At 38.1% G+C, this 17,167-nt stretch overlaps 2 protein-coding genes across 2 annotated transcripts in view; both read right to left on the reverse strand.

Moving 5' to 3' along the window:
- arid3c (AT rich interactive domain 3C (BRIGHT-like)) overlaps positions 1-7,219 on the reverse strand; it is a 57,679-nt gene extending 50,460 nt beyond the window's left edge. Inside the window, exon 1 of the mRNA XM_076165219.1 lies at positions 6,591-7,219. Coding sequence (XP_076021334.1) covers positions 6,591-7,130 — 540 coding nt within the window. The 5' untranslated portion in view covers positions 7,131-7,219. The remainder of the gene's footprint in view (positions 1-6,590) is intronic.
- Positions 7,220-13,033: 5,814 nt separating this feature from the next.
- The window catches only part of mamdc2a (MAM domain containing 2a), a 33,612-nt gene continuing 29,478 nt past the window's right edge, over positions 13,034-17,167 (reverse strand). The window contains exons 13-15 of the mRNA XM_076165153.1: positions 15,884-15,968; positions 15,477-15,534; positions 13,034-13,677 (exon numbers count right to left, since the gene is read on the reverse strand). Coding sequence (XP_076021268.1) covers positions 13,608-13,677; positions 15,477-15,534; positions 15,884-15,968 — 213 coding nt within the window. The 3' untranslated portion in view covers positions 13,034-13,607. The remainder of the gene's footprint in view (positions 13,678-15,476; positions 15,535-15,883; positions 15,969-17,167) is intronic.

The following is a 17,167-nucleotide window of genomic DNA, read 5'->3' on the forward strand; positions in this document are numbered from 1 at the left end:
CAAGAGTGGGATCTCGTAAACGGAGAGGGGGGCTTTTGCAAGCAGCTGCAGAAATTCCAAACTGCTGCGATTAAAAAGTAACATCCACATTGAAGGGGGGTTGTTTGAACAAGCTGACCCTGCCTCTGTTTTAATGAAAAGAGACAAACCATTTGCAGTAAAAACAGCTATGCCTCAATGACGCCTTGTGACTACTTTTCACTGGATGGTTCATCACTGCATGGCTCATCACTGCGTGCGTGCGTGCGTGCGTGCGTGCGTGCGTGCGTGCGTGCGTGCGTGCGTGCGTGCGTGCGTGCGTGCGTGCGTGTGTGCGTGCGTGCGTGCGTACGATGGTTGGGGGTGTTGCACGGTACTACTGATATGACATTACAGACACTATGTTTTTTATGCACTCAGTTTGTTCATACTGTTGTGAAGGCAAAATGCAAGTCTAGTATAATAAATTTGTAATACACACATACTGTATCTGTATATAAATGTAATTATATATACCATATATAAGAATATATATATATATATATATATATATAGCTACACAATATTATAATATACTAATACTATATAATTGTATATGTGACGTGTTTTGTGATCACGGTATTGAGGTGATTCTTCCCACACACAGAGCTGTCATTCTCATTATGACGTTTACAATCTAGGTCTGCACTGGGAGTTAACTGCATTGATTCATGCTGATTTGAATCACATTATGGTATTTATTGCCTTAGTGGCAATATAATAACATTTCTTACATGTTTTTAAACATGCCGAGTGTGTGTCAAACTACAAGTTGTGAAATGTTGAACAATATGTGAAATGTTGAATTTGGAACACAATTTGAACAAGATCTTTGTGGAGATCACGCAATACCCAGCAGGCCAAACAAACAATACACTCAATCTAACACACCTAAATCTATCTCTTCCTCCCTCACTTCCGTTTTAAAAAAAACCTTTTATGGTCCCTCCTCCTCCTTGCACCCATGTGGCACCTCCCCATATGAATGTTAAAGCACACAGCAAAAGAATCTAGGAATGCTATTAAAGCATTTCCAGGGACGGGGCACTTTTTAACTCAGGCTACAGCTGTTACATGTGTATGCGGAGCCTCCAGTTCTGGGAGGAGGACCAGGGCCCCACACACAGATATTACTGCTCTACTGCACTTGCATCTGGCCTGGGAAAATAGCTTTTGTGCCACATGGTGAATTCTACTTCATATCCTTTAAATTCACAATCAGCCACATGAGTCTCTTTCAAACACGTTTTAGTGAAGGAATAAAGTAGCTGGTGCAGAGGTAGATGGGGGCTGGAATGAAGAAGTAATTCACGATGAACCTTAATACTCTTAATAATCATCCTTGCTATTCACTGCACAAGCTACGTCTCATCACAGCATTGATATCCAGAACTGAAGCTTTTAGGAGTTAAATGCACACAAAACTGCCACTTCATTAAATGAATCACCAAAGTCTTTTCTGTAATCTTATTGAGTGTTATTGGTAAAGAGACAAAGTGAAATATATCAAAATAATGTTAATGCTACTGCAATTGCTACTACCTATTTAAAACAACTTGAAAAAATTGAAGCTGTTCCAGGTACAGATCTGTTTGTTTTACAGTTTTGCTGAATTAAGACAATGTTGCACTAGAATAAAAATAATTCTTGATTGCACAAAAAATGTTTGTAGAGTGGATTATCTGAGTGGTGGGGGAGGGGAGTGAAATCATACACCACTACAGCTGGAGTTGCCCCCCTCCTCCTCCACTATAGTTGTTGGAACTCAAACTAGCCGTAGGAGGTGCAACCCAAACACAGCACACAACACACTACATGCTGGAGCAATAACACAAATAGGTACAATCTCCTTTGAAAAATATTTGTAATTTTGTGATATGAACAATATTGTGCCATGCTGATGCATTGAGTCATTTTCATAACATGTGCAAGAAGAGGAACTGAAACATGTATGCTCAGGGTAGCGTGTCAGCTGGCCCCTGCTGTTCCAGTATTCAAATGCTTGTTCATCATGCTGGTATTCAATAGCTTGACCTGTAGTGCAGTCAGAAGTATGTAGTAGCAATAAATATTGTGTAACTTTGCCTGGGTTAATGCATAAGTTACTGTCACATATTCACATTGTATACCATCACCTCAAAGTACATGGTGGGAACAGAATCCAGTGGCCATAAAGCAGAAAGGAGACAATCAGCCACTTTCCCTCCCCTTTCCTCACTCCTGACACATGTCAGTGATTATCAAACACTTTCCCATCACTCTAAATATTGTGGATCATTATTTATGTCACACAGCAGTCACACAATTTTAATGGAAATCCCCCTAACATGGTGAAAGCTTCACAAATAGAACTTTTGCCAACAAAAAAAAGAACAATTGTGCACCACTTCCACCAGTGCAGCATCAGTGTTCTGCTCTGTGACAAATATCATAATCAAACCCAAAATGTACATCTCTCAAAATCAGATTAATTCCTTCATGAGGTCCAGGAGTTGACAGGATGCAATATCATAAGATGCAACTACAGAAAGTTCCACATTGAGAAAAAGGAAAACATTTCCTTATATATATCATATGAATGATATGTGAAAATCTATTCTGATGAGCCTGAGACAATTCTTGTCACTGGCGAGTAGAAGGAATTTTAACGTAAAGTAGTAATTGTTTGGTTCAATGTAGGTGATGTAGGGTTCTTATCAAATTATTAAAAGTTTTTAGTGTTGAAAATGTTCACTGACAAACACACAAGATGAGATAACTGAGAAAACCAAATGATACAAGACAAATGCTCACACACTCTCTCCTGGTATATACTAGGTCATTTTCTCTGGAATTTCAACTACAAATTACAGACGGCGGGATCAAGATCACAGACCTCCTCAAGTATTGCTAATCATGCGGTTACTTTGATCTGACATACAGTTAACATCTGCTGAAAACGTTTTTTAAATCACATTCTTCCTGTTGCCGATTTCTAGAAGTTACACATTCCCTCAAAAGAAGATATTTCACAGTAGAAGTTCCTCCACCTATTTGAAAGCAGCCTTCCTCTAACCTTAAACCATAACCATCACACCCACTCACTAAGAGACACAAGTCACAAGAGAAATCAAAGATTCTTGACTTGAATCAATCACTGTAGAATGTGCGGAAGGAAGAAGAAGAAAGTGAAAAAGATTTTCAGGTACAACATGGAGCAACAAACTGTGACACTACATTGCACAACACAACACACTAATGCTGTTGAATTCATGTTGTTGTTTTGCTTTATGCTCAGCAGTTTATCTCCTTTTATTTCGTAACACCTTGATTGGGAGACAAATTCTTCCTCATACAAAACCTTTACAAATCTGTAAAACATTAAACTTCACAGCGGGTCAATCTGTCTCCACCCATTTACTCCACATTCACCGCATTCCTTGTGACATTTTTTCCAAAACATACCACCATTTTATTCTTTTTCTTTCCTGACTGCAGTCGGTTTCCAGTATCTTTAGTGCAACATGAACACACACTTGCAGACCGCTGAAGCGTCATCATCACAGTCAGACAAAAATAACTTCAAAACCATTCAAGCACCCTGTACCTCAATGTTTTTGTCTGTATTGTGATTATAACAGCTACATGCCTGCTCATAAGCTAGACCTAGATCTGTCAAGTTTACACTGATTTATGCAAATGTTCCATGTTATTATGGTATTTACATGATAGGTGACCTGCCAAACATTTTTCAATACTGCAAAAGGGTGAAATGATTAGTTGAGTTTCGGAAAGTAATCAATGCAGATAAAGTTGGGAAAGATTGATGATATCACAGTTAAATTATGCTTTCTATACATGATCTTAAATGGCATCACCTGCTGATAAAGTGAAACTTGAATCTATTATCTATAATACCTGTTAGGGTTAGGGTTAAAAAAAACTCATATTAATATAGGTGTAAATGATTGTAACGCTACACAGCCTGTCGGACCAAACATTCTTTCTGTGTTCCTGCTGACACTGAGATCAGATCTCTGTTACAACTATCCAGGCTTACACACAATCCGTGCAGCAGGGATACATGCAGGAGATAAAATAACTTGTTTTACAAGTTATTTTGAACAAGTTAAAGGAGTTGCAACTTCAGGAACCCACTGCATTACAAAGACAATTCAATAAATAACAGTAATACACAGTAAAATTAGTATGAATTTCTCCATATGCACACACGTTATCTGCTGTCTCTATTACTTCATCGTTTTTTGGCTTCACACATAAAAAGTTGCTTTAGCAGCTTTTTAGACTGAGCTGTTGATTCATATTAAACAGTATTGAGGGGATTGTTTGCTCTCCTCTATGTTAACATTATGTCAGTATATGCCAAATGCCTGCAGGCCTCATGTTTCCATGCCAACACACTTGTAAATGGCATGTGTATAGCTTTCAGAGAGAAAGCTTGGCCCAGTGTGTAACAGCACGAGATTTTGTTTCTGTTTCGTAATGCTTTGGCACCAAGCCGACTCCCACACAAACACACACACACACACACACACACACACACACACACACATTCTCTCTCACATACACACACACACACTCACACACACACAAACACACACACACACAGGCTGCCAGACAGGGAGATCCCTGCATTTTTGGGTGTGAGCCAGCCTGGAATACCACCAGGTTCAGTTTCCTGCATTTCCTGAGCCGCTGCCAAAACTACACACATCTCTCTCTCTCTCTCTCTCTCTCTCCCCCCCTCTCTCTCTCTCTCTCTGCCTTCCGTGTTTTCTGATTAGCATCTTTTTCTGTTCCCAAAAATGATTTCTTTTTTATTTAAAAAAAATGTTTACATTGTGTTTTGTGTTGCCTCCTGCTGAGCCCTACAGTAAATATGAAACACTTTTAAATTGCATCAAATATTTAAAAACGTGGTTATCAACAAATTCTAGACATGAACCACTGATACAAAAAGAAAAAAGAAGATAATGTTGGAGGAATTAAAGGTGTTTAATGTTACAAATAAATCCTTGCATCTTTGTCTGTGAGCTGGCGTGTTGTCTCTGAGGTGGACAGAAGTGATTTAGGAGCTACTGTGAACACTGGTTGGTCTATTTTGGTTACAATCAGATTAAAACTTCTCTGCTTAAATAGGGCCTTTTTATATTTAGCCCACATCTTGTTCCTATTTCCAAAGATGCATTTACTGCCTTCAAATGTGGTTTTGTTTTGCAGCTTTGAGCATGCTTAGTGTGTTGGCTCCACTCTGTCTGCCTAGCAGCCATAAGCATCCTTTTATTGTCCCATGACCATTACACTGAATGACTACAGACAAATGACCCCCACAATAACTGCACATCCTGAGGAATCTCTGAAGCGTATAGCTTGATTTCACATATGCAGGCCACAGGAAAATAGCTAAAATGTGTTTTTTTCATTTTGTTTTCACAACAAACTACTGCGGTTGATTGCTATGATCATTTTTCATGACTTTTTCAATGCAGTACTCCACTGGGTGTAACATGTCATGCCACGGGAATGGATAGGTATATGTTGTAATTGAAAACATCAGGTAGGTTGTATCAACTGAAATTACAAGTTTGCAATAAGAGATGATACATAACAACAAGAACATTGAAAATATAGCAAACATAGCAAGTATAGCAAATATCACACTTCAGAATCACAGATGTTCACACAAAGCCAAGAACTGGACATTGAGTGTTCCACAAGCTCATCGGTCTATCTTCCACACATAACTGTCTCTATATTGTGGCTACTGGTTTCAGACCCTAAAAATGTCCATGCATTGGTTGACTTTAATGTGCAGTGCTAATGCAGTCACTAATGTACACATCACATTTAGGGAAGTCTGCAAATGATCCATCATAAATAAAGGATGACCTGGAACATCCACAGTCACTCAGAGAGTATAGATCTACTCTGTGGAGCAACTGGAAGTACACTGTATAGTGTTTATCAATCAAGTCATTTACTGTCATTAACCAGTCAGTATGAAAACACAACAGCTGTTCAGGAAGAATGCCTTTGGTAACTGTCCATTACTTAACACTGACAAATTAATTTCTGACATTGTTCCGCTACACATCCTCTGCTGGGTTAACAGGTTTGATAGTCGACCGTTACACCTTGTAATTCAGCTTTGACGTAAATTGAAACTGATACTCAAACTGACTCAAGTCATTACTTTACATAAGTTGTTGTTCTTTACAAAGTGCAAGGTTATCAACTAACTTTGTAAATTGTATTTTAGAGAAGGGAAACTAAACTTCTTCACTGCAAAACAATCCTCTCAATCAATTCAAATGTTTTTAAGCACAAATCAGTTTGATGTAAGACTTTTCATTAAATGGATGTCTTTAAATAGGTAAACAAAGTAAGCCAGGCTGTTGTGCTACAGAAACTATACTTGTGTAAAATATAGCTTGGGAATGCTGTCGTATGGATAAAAGCAAATGTTGCGTTTTTGGTTTCGAATATTGCAAAAAATATGAAGGTTTTTTGAGAAATAAAAACTTTCTTGATCACTGGGGGAACGGGGGGACGGGGACAGGGGGGGGACGTACCTGCTTGAATTGCTCCTCATACGTCCACTCGTGGTGCTGGGACTGCGGGAGCGCCGAGGGAGACTCAGCCCGCCGTCCCGTGGCGAAGCCTGGCGGGACTCTGGACATCAGATGCATCGGGGCGCTTTTCGGAGACAGACAAGCTCCTTCTTGTTCTCGTTGCTGGTAGTTGTTCAACACGACATCGTCGTCATCATCTTCTTCCTCGTCCATGGCCCCATGCTCATCCATGTCATCTCCCTCCTCGTCTCGCTCCTTGTCGTCGCCGCCGGGTCTGGAGAAGTTGCCCTCGTCCTCGTCGGCTCGGCGGACCTCCATGTGTGGGTGCGTCATCCCGGGGGACGAGTTGGCGACTCCCACGGCCAGAGCGCCGCGCATGGCTGCTTGGTAGTGGCGGAAAGCCAGAGCTTGTTGGTGTATCTGGGACTCCACCATGGAGCGGAGATCTTTTTCTTTCTCCGCCTGCCGGAGCTTTTCCTCCAGGGCGAGCCGTGCAGCCTGTTGCCGTTGCAGGTTCTCCATGACCGCTTCGAGCTTCATGCCGCCGCTGCCGGGTTGATGGGACTGAGCGCCGGGGAAGTGAGTGTGGGAGGAGGCGGAGGGAGCCTGGAGGGGAAGACTGCTGGCAGACGAGAAGGAGCTTTGCTGCGAGAGGAAGACAAGGACGGCGATAAGATCATATAACATGTCCCTCAGTCTGCAGATACAAAGCTCACATACAACTCTAAAGTTCAACATAAAGATGATTTACATTATAACTGTCTACATCGAGCGAAGAGGGAAAAGTTACGCAAAACGTACACAATCAAAGCGCATAAATAAAACGTGTGTAGTAAAATGTGCAGTACATTTTAAAAGTAGATAAAAAAAAAGCGGAGACGAAGACTGTGCGCTTACCAAAGCAGATTTAGTTGCTAAACTTGTGTTATCAACCATGCTTCTGTCCGTCAGACGCGCCGAAATGTAATCAACCGGGTCACAAAAGTTTTGTTTTAGCCGCGAATATGTCCCGCATTCAACATCCACGTGCAGTTTGCCTGCGAATAAACAGCTGAAATGTGTTTTGTGTTGGATGTGGGAGCCCCGACCTGCTTCGGGCAACAAGTGGCAGCTGTAGTGAGAATGACTGAGAATCTCTGACCTCTGGAGGCAGAGAGCAGCGCTGACGACTGACACGTCAATCCTCACCGCGCGCGAGCACACACACATAGACACACACACACACACACGCACACACGGAATTGAATTAATCAGTTAAACTTCAGGCTCATTCAATGCCACGACCACCATGAATAATGCAGGAAAGTTTAAAGTAGATTTATAAAGTTTATCTAGCTATCTAGCTATCTATCTATCTATCTATGCAGAAAAAATGTTCAGAATCAACCTAAAATCTGTCTTGCTATCCGCTGAAAAGATAAATACTGATGCCTATTCATATTTTTACATTCTAAAGACAGAAATTATAGAACATTTACAGTAAGAGGAAGAAATGCCAACTCCTCTTTGTAGTTGTATTTTCTGTATGTTTGTTCATACTTGCTGCTAAGAGCAAAGCAGTCTTATCTTATCAGATCATATATTCACATATAAAATTGTGCTTAAAGTGAAGAGTAGTTTCTGTAATAATGTTCATGTCAGTGTAAACAGCATTTCTGTGAAGCCTGTAATTGGCCAGCATTTGCCACAGTGACCCTGCAATTAAGGCTTACTCTGAAATAGCATCTATCATTTGGCTGAAGCAAATCAATTGTCATCAGCAGGTATCAGTGCTGTTTGGTAAAACAAATAAAGAAATGTCATATAATGAGAGGATGAGGTCCAACAGTGCTTCTGTAAACAAATAAAAATCAAAATTGACTCCCTAGGTGTGGGCTTTAATGCTCATGTCAACATGTGTTACTGTTTGCGCGACAGGTATACTGTATTTAGAGTCATATATTTCAGAACAATTCTGTAACCGCTGCAAGCCACTGCAGCCATTAGTCAAATCTCAGACTCAAGGCTCGATATTATCCTAATGTATTGCACAAATCAAAGAAAGTGAATGAACACTAACATAACTGTATACTATAGACAGCTTGTATTCTTTCAGTTGCAATGAAATAGCTCTGAACTGCATAATTTGGATTTTTGAATTGTCTGTGAGTTCTGCACCTTTGAAAGTTACTCTTGCAACAAAGGAAGCTGTTTTTGGTATCAAAGTGGTAACTTTTATATGCGGCTTTGTTGCGTTACCTGACAATGTCTTCAGTATCTCATTATTTGTTATAATATATGCACAGATTTTATTGTGGAGTTTCTGCCGCTGTAGTGATCCAGTGCGCTGTACAACAGCGACACCTAGTGTCTTTATAAGTAACCAGCAGAGAGCAGTCATATAGCTTTCTTTATTTCAAGATCAGATTGAAGCTGAGACAACATATACTGAAGATAAATATAGAATATACTGTATGAATAATTATGCAAATGTATAATTAAAGTGTCTTCACCTCTATGTTACAATTATGTTACAATGTTTGTCAATTAATGTTTCCGTAATACATATATTAGTAGTAGTAGTGGCATTGGACTGCATTACCGGATTAGATCGGATTACATCAAAATGTATTATTACAACATTAAATTATACTTGTACTTTTAGGTCATATCATATGTTATCTTATTACTGTATTAGAAACATTAACTTCAGGTATGGCAGATAAAGGAGGCAGTGGCTCAGTGGGTAGTGCTTCCGCTTGGGAACCGGAGGGTTGCCGGTTTGAGCCCCTGCCGAAGTGCCCCTGAGCAAGGCACTGAACCCTCAATTGCTCCCCCCTCTGCGAAGGGTGGTAATGTAATGTAAGTCGCTTTGGATAAAAGCGTCTGCCAAAATGATCGTAATGTAATAAATTATGACTTCACACTAACTGCCAATTACTTAAAAAGGACAAGCTAATAAATTCCCAAATGTCCATACTTTACACGGGCATCTGTCAACAAAAATTGCTTAAAATTCAACAATGTGTTCTATTGATACAGAGCATATCTATAAAAAAAAAAATGTGGCAGCTAATATGGACAATAATGAACACATACGTCCTGTATTCTGATTTGTTTTTCTGGTGTGAAGTTTGTACAGGGTTGTAAGGGTTGTTATAAAAGTGTTGTTGGAGATAAATAGTTGTGTTCAGTGTCAAAGTGAAGGTAGTGAGGCCACCTTATCCCACTATGGCTAGTTTGGTGCGTGTGTGTACCGCATTTCCATATACAGATATACAGGTTATTTATTTATGTATTTATTATTTTACTTTTTTTGTAAACATACAGGAGGGAAGAGAGGCAGAGAGATAGAGCAATGAAAATGGAGACCCTGAAAAGAACTAGGCAAAGTAATGTTGAAGTTAATTAAGACAGTAAGGTGACAAACAGGGCGACAGCAGAAAGCGTTGTATATATATATTTGATTCTGTTGTTATTTAGTCTGGTCTCCACTTTTATTCCATTTTCTTTAATGCTTAGTACTTTGCACAAATTGCACTAAATTCAATTTCAATATGCTGCTGTTGTTGTCACGTCACAAAGAATTTCAATGTTCAGTATGACCCTGTGTTTTACTGTGCAAATGACAAATAAACTTGAAACTTGAAACTTGAAACTTGAAATGATCCAGTAGTGTGGCTGCAGAGTCCTGGATGACATCAGTGTTGTTGGTTTGATGATCTCGTAGGTACTGTTTTTACAGGATGACATCATATAGCAGTTCAGGCAGCTACAGATCGCATCATAGGCTGTGGTTGAAGAAAAAGAGAATAGAAACAAAAAAATTAGACACAAGGAGGGAGAGAGGAGAGGACATTCAAAGAACTTTACAGGCCCACAACAGCAGACATGGACTAGCCCAGAGCTCTTTATGAACACGAGTAAAAACTCCCCAAAACCTAAATGTAAAGGAAAGGGAAGAAACCTTGGGAGAGGAAATTTAAAGAGAGATTCCCTCTCCTCAAACAGCCAGGTGTGCAATAGGAACCACAGGTGTGAGAGACCATTATACAGGAAAAAACACTAGAATACAGCTCAAAATTCACACACAAGTTGTTCCCTCATTCTCGTTAATCATTTGAGCTTATTAGTTTAAAAAAAGGATGTAGCTCCTCCCTGTTTGCTATCACAATGCAGCAGAATCCAGATAACACTTTGAAATGCATGGTGTCAATCTAAGTCTTGACAGATGTCAACAGGGTGAGGACATGTCCGGCTACAGGGACACAAAAAGAGCCACACTATCATCACAATGTCTTATGATCCCGCTAACAATAAATCATGTTTAACATTTATCTCAGTATCCTCAGCACTGAAATTTATTATATTATTCAAGGAGATTTCACATAATGTATGTTTACATTTACACAGCAGGGGAAATACAGTCTTTGTTTCACGATTGCTGAACAGACTGCCATGCATACACTTCCTCAATAAGTAAGACAGTGACAAAACATCAAAACTTGATGATTGGATTTATAGGGGAGGAGAGAGGAAGAGGTGGAGGTCAATACTGATCAGTGATATTGACCAGCATGTTGGGAATAGAAACATGTAAAACAGCCTGGGAGCCTTTACAAGGAGACAATGGTTCACTCTGTCTCACATCCTCTTTTATATTCAAGAATCAAAAACGATGTGGTCAAACTGCCCTTCATTCTTACCTTCATCTCATTAAGACACACATTTTGGTTTTAAGCATGGTTTATACGATATATGATTATCTTATCATGGCTTCTTATTAATTAAGTTTTTATTATATTATTGTATTTAATTATATTATTCATCTCTTTATTGATATCTGATATATTATTACTTACTTACTATTTATGTTATTAAGTTTTCCCAACTTTTTGTGGAAATTAAATGCTTGCTAATTGATTGGTTGATATTATTTTATTACTTATTATATTAATATTTACTTTAATTTTAATCAATGTAGCAAGATATGATAGGGGGATTTTGCACACAGTTGCATTAATTCGGATCACCGCTGATGATGTAATATAATTAGTGAAGAGAGGTAGAGCAGTGTTTTCAGCCAATAATCAGCCATATTATCTTAGGATAGGGCAGCATGGAAAAGAAATATGGAAGAGATTTTTATGTGACGACTTATCAACGAATCCCCGAATGTCATTTGTAGTGTGCGGTTCATGTACAGTGAGTGGCAGATGAGTAACGTCGAATATACTGGAATATATTGGTAGAATTTACTATTAATGATGGTGTAAAAGCTATGGTGTGGTGAGGTTCCTATTGTGTCAGTTTGCTCACACCTCCTGCTCCTCCTCGTCTTCCTCGTCCTCCAAGGCCATCCATTTTTTCTAATCCCTTCATAAAGTTGTGAAGTATTGGCGATTTGAAGAAAGGTGGCTCTTGAGACGAATTCTTCCTGAGTTCCAGATGAAGGTTTATCGACTGACCTGAAGCCTTGAGCCATGGAGAGGTTGACCCTTCCATCCTGTCAATGATTAACCTCGAGGGATTGGGAACCAAATCGCCTGGTGCAATCAATTGGTTTGCAACTGTCACACACTGACCACTTGCACTAATGATGACAAGCTAATTAGGTTCTTCTCACTCCAAGGGCATCCGCTCTTCAATAATTTATTTAGCCATTTCTTACTCTGAGAAGTATAATTGCTCTGTAGTGTGCTTAAGAAGTCATTGTCAGGGTGTCTTCATGACACATGTTTAATCTATCTATCTATCTATCTATCATCTATCAATCTATCTATCTATCCATCTATCTATCTATCTATCTATCTATCTATCTATCTATCTATCTATCTATCTATCTATCTATCTATCTATCTATCTCTGCCTGCCTGTCTGCCTGTCTGTCTGTGTGTGTGTGTCTGTCTCTGTGTGTATGTTCTCCGTCTTGCTCCTTGTGTACCACTGCACTGCATAATTCCCTCCTCTTCCTGCTCTACACACTCTACAACCTAAATCAGGTGTGTTTAACAAAGATATTATAAATACCAACTCTTGTGGAGGAGGAGAACCTAAAGTCCTTTATTTGCAGTCAGATGTTGTTTCTGTGCCATTGTGATCATCTTTATCTTCCTTTGGCTGCCCCCTTGTGGCTCTTAGTATACTTGCATTGAGCAAAATCTAGTGGTCATGCTTTTCTTCATCTTTATATTGTTATCTGCTATACTTTTTCCTCCTGCGGCTCTGTGTTTGAGTGATCCTAAATACTACCAGAAACCATAACCATTCCATGTGTGTGGAGCTGCTGCTGTACACACTCAGGCTATTTGTTTGTGGTTGTGAAGGGCATTCAGTTTAATTGTGCTTTCGCCACATTTTAGTTTTTTTTGTTTTTGAATTCAAACTTTTATTTTGAGTCAACAAAACAACATACAAAGAACATAGCAATGCATACATTACATTACATGACAAATGACATTATATTGTGTCTGGTTTAGTGTTAAGAGAATACACAAGGTAAAGTTCTTAAATGTATAACTCTTTCTGTGCCCCATACACTGCACAACCCAGGGAGGGCTGCTTTAATTCAACACTTGTTCAACAAACAGACTTTGCAACACACACACAGCCTGTGTCAGATGCAAAGTCACTCATGGACACAGACATAAAGATCGTCAACTAATTTAAACAGAAAAAAATGGTAACTTTCTCCTATACATGGACCTGAACAGTCACGACACACATTCAAATCACTAAACATAAACATCAGGACAACAGGATTAATTTACATCCCACCTATGAGCTGATGTGAAAGCATCCGTCCCAAAAAACAAAACAAGAAAAATACTTCAGTGTAATGTAATCCAAAATAACGCCACAATTTACAAATCAATTCAAATGCATTGACATACAAATTTGTCACCGAACCCCTGGATTGGATCAAAGAGCGGAGCTGCGGATTAAATTCACATACAGTAACTACTTGTCAGTTTTGAGAGGGTACTTGTCATATTAATTTCAGTTATCCTAATAACAATGCTGAGCTTCTCTTTGTGCCTATGAGGTCATGGAATGTCTGCCACTGGCTGGCTTGGCTTCAAGAGAAGGTTTAATCCAGAAGTGTGGGCTAAAAATGTAAATAGAAAAAAAGATCCTTTAGTCAATAAATAAGACCACTGTTACACTGTGAGTTTGCAAAATGTCATGTCTCTGTGGCTACTAAATACATTCAATATGCTAAAATACAGACGTTTGCCACTCCAGCTCTACTATGATGGTTGACAAAACATATTTTATATCTTTAGATATGAGGTAACATTAAGTTATTACCTCCACCAAGGAGGTTATGTTTTCTGATTTAAAAATCATGTTTTGCTCTTTTCTTTCCTGATACCTTGATCTACGATAGGATGTCAATTCATATTTGTAACTAGAGTTTTTGTGTATCTTCTCTACCAATTTTGGGTAAGTTGTCACAAAATGAACATGTAGAATGTCTGGATCAAGCAATCAAAAAGTTAAATCTTTCTTTGTGTGTGTCTCATTCTTCAAACAGTGCTTCATCTCATGAATGAATAACTCTCACTACTACTACTAAAATGAAGCATCAATCAGCCTGATGGTGATGTCACTATAACAAGTAAAATGTTGTCAATAACAACATCTAGAGTGCCCCACTAGTGCAAAAATGTATATTCAATTTCATGTGTGAATTTTACAACTTAAGATAAGATAAAAGTTTATTATACCGATTTTTCTTGACTGCAAAAATAAACTTGGACTCATTTTGAATGATGTTTATAACTTATAATTAAAAGAAAGCCATTTGTTGTCTCTCTTCTGTGTGTGCTGGTATGATGGACACAGAAGGAGGTAAGCCTGTACAAATAGTAAAAAATCGAAATTCACCCAGCGTCATTATGTCAAGATGACATGTCACAAGATGACATGTCATGGTCATCTTGCATTGCGTTCCTATTCCCTGGCAATGTGCTTATAGTACTATACATCTGTTTGTGACAGTGAGAATGCATTTGAGTCAAATAAGAGGAGAGAGTAAGTCTGCCTAAGGAAAAGACTATGGGTCAGTGCAGCATACAAACAAGATATACAGACAGAATTCATTTGCTGACTTGAGACTCAACTTGACATAAAAAACAACTTGCACTCATGACTTGCACCTTGACTTTGACATCACTTGTGTTCACTTGGATTCTGGTCTAGTCTAGTCCATCAGAGGATACCATTGTAGATTTGAATAAATGTTTTATAGTTATATTGATGCAGACTCCCTAAATACCAAGCTAAACCCCATACTATGCAGGAGTACCTAATAAAATGTCAAATTTCTATAAATTGATGACTTTAGACTTAAGCAGGACACAAATCCTTTGTCAAATCCAAACTGACATAAAGATTCCTGAGTGAATGACAAGAAGGCTTCATACTAGATGCAGACAAGTATGTTAGGATTTATAGGAGTTTGCAGACTTGAATCATTGCATCTGTTGCCATGTGATCCTAAAAAAGATTTAATGGATTCTTTTGTAAACGACTGAATTCAACAGCAGCTGTTCTCCACCCATAAGCCACATATTTCGAGTGAAGTATGACGTTAAGCGTATCTGCTAGGACAAGATGAAATCACGACTCTTAGTACACAATTGATTTTCAACTATTCAACACTGCCCTCAGAGATACATACATAATTAAAGCAGAAATAAAAAAACACAACAGAACTGGATTACAAATACACAAAAAGACTGCAGTGGAGAACTTCAAAAGTCCTGCAACATTCTAGCAAAACTTTACTATTTCCTTAGTTGTCTCTATGAATTGCACATTCACACTTCAAAAACCCGAGCAAATATACAAGCAACATGAACATGATGAAGATTATGTAAGAAGAAATCCTGTAAGTCTCACTTCTCAATCTCATTGAAATACTCAGAGAAGCCTGAGTATGGAGTGATGTCACCAGGATCTGAAGAGGAAGAGAAGGAAACAGCAAATATGTGATGATGACGCAACAACAAAATAATGTTACAAACATCTAATGTGTAACTAATGGATTGTAAATTCTGACTCATGGCCCAGATATGGCCTTAGAACAAAAATATTAGACCCCTGACAGAAATGAAATTGTATGTTGTTATTTTTAATATCAGTTAGAGGTCTGAGCATTTATTCTTGCCATAATCTGCTAGGCTGAGTGGAGACCGAGTTAGTAATTCACACAGCGTTTGAGAAATGTGTGCCTGTTTGATGTTGTTGTATTTACTGTAAGCTGCTGGGTAAGTATGTATATGTTTCTGTTTCTATATGAAACTGACCTTCACATGGTCCTCGTTTAAATTGAATGTCATCAATGGCTATGTCACTTCTTAATGATGGGCCTCGGATGGCTTCAAATATAATCTGCAAGAAAAACACAACTCAAATAAAATATAAATTCATAAAACTAAAGAAAACATGGTTAGCTGAGTGATTAATGACCAAGACCATTATGATTATGAGCCAAGTACTTAAGAGATCACAGATATGCATATACAAAAATCTCAAACTGACAAAATCCACAAAGGAACAGTGCAGATTTACATAAACAGCTAAAGTTTGGATATGCTAACATGCAGACTTTGAAACTTGAAGTGATGGATCATTTCTGGGGCAGAAACATGAGGAAGTGAGTGTTCAAATAAGTTATCAAATAATGACACATTAGCTGTGGAGGATTATTATGAATACAATTCTTCCATCATTGTTGTCAGTTTGTTGAGTCGGTTGTTCCAATATTCCAATAATAATAACATGGCCGACTTCATAGGCTTCCTGTAGAAAATAATATGGAAGAATATTATTAAGAATAAGGATTCTTCTTGATAACCTTACATTCTCAGCCTCCAAGCAACCTGTCCCCCTACTAACACCTTTCTGGACACATTCTATTTAAATTCTATTTATTATATGTGCAATAATTTAATTTCATATATTGTATTTATATATCTTATATTTATCTTTATCATAGGTGCAATCATTTAATTTACTCTGTGGAATCTATAGGTAGCATAGCCTTACATTATTCATTGATTTTTATAAATTTTAATATATATTGTATATATTTATATCTACAATATTCATTTTTTTTTTTTTTTTTTTTCTGCTGTAAATAACTATCCCTTGAACAAATTGCAACGTAATTTTGGTCAAATGTACATTTTATGTATAGCTTAAATGACAATAAAGTTCGTCAAAGTCAAACTCTAAAATAAGGGTTTCGGGTATTTGCTGTTAGTAGTTTATTAAGATTAAGATTTAAGATTACGTTTATTTATCATGTTGCATGCAATTCACGCACAAATTACATGCAATTGAAACTTATCTTGCACCTCCTCTTACATATCACACACACAAACACATGCATTACAGAGGGGGTGCATTGGACTAATTAGTACTGACTATCAATTTGGACTATCAATATACTACAATATATATAGACTGTCTGCAAAGTGGCATTGTAGTATTGGGCAGAAGGATTGGACAAATGACAACAATGGTGCATTACATACGATGCTGACTAACAGAATGAGCTCAGTAGAACAAGAAATATTATGAAAAAG

The sequence above is a fragment of the Genypterus blacodes genome, unplaced genomic scaffold (genome assembly GCF_046128005.1).
Source record: "Genypterus blacodes isolate CSIRO-AG114 ecotype Tasmania unplaced genomic scaffold, CSIRO-AGI_Gbla_v1 ptg000141l_1, whole genome shotgun sequence".
Lineage (NCBI taxonomy): Eukaryota > Metazoa > Chordata > Actinopteri > Ophidiiformes > Ophidiidae > Genypterus > Genypterus blacodes.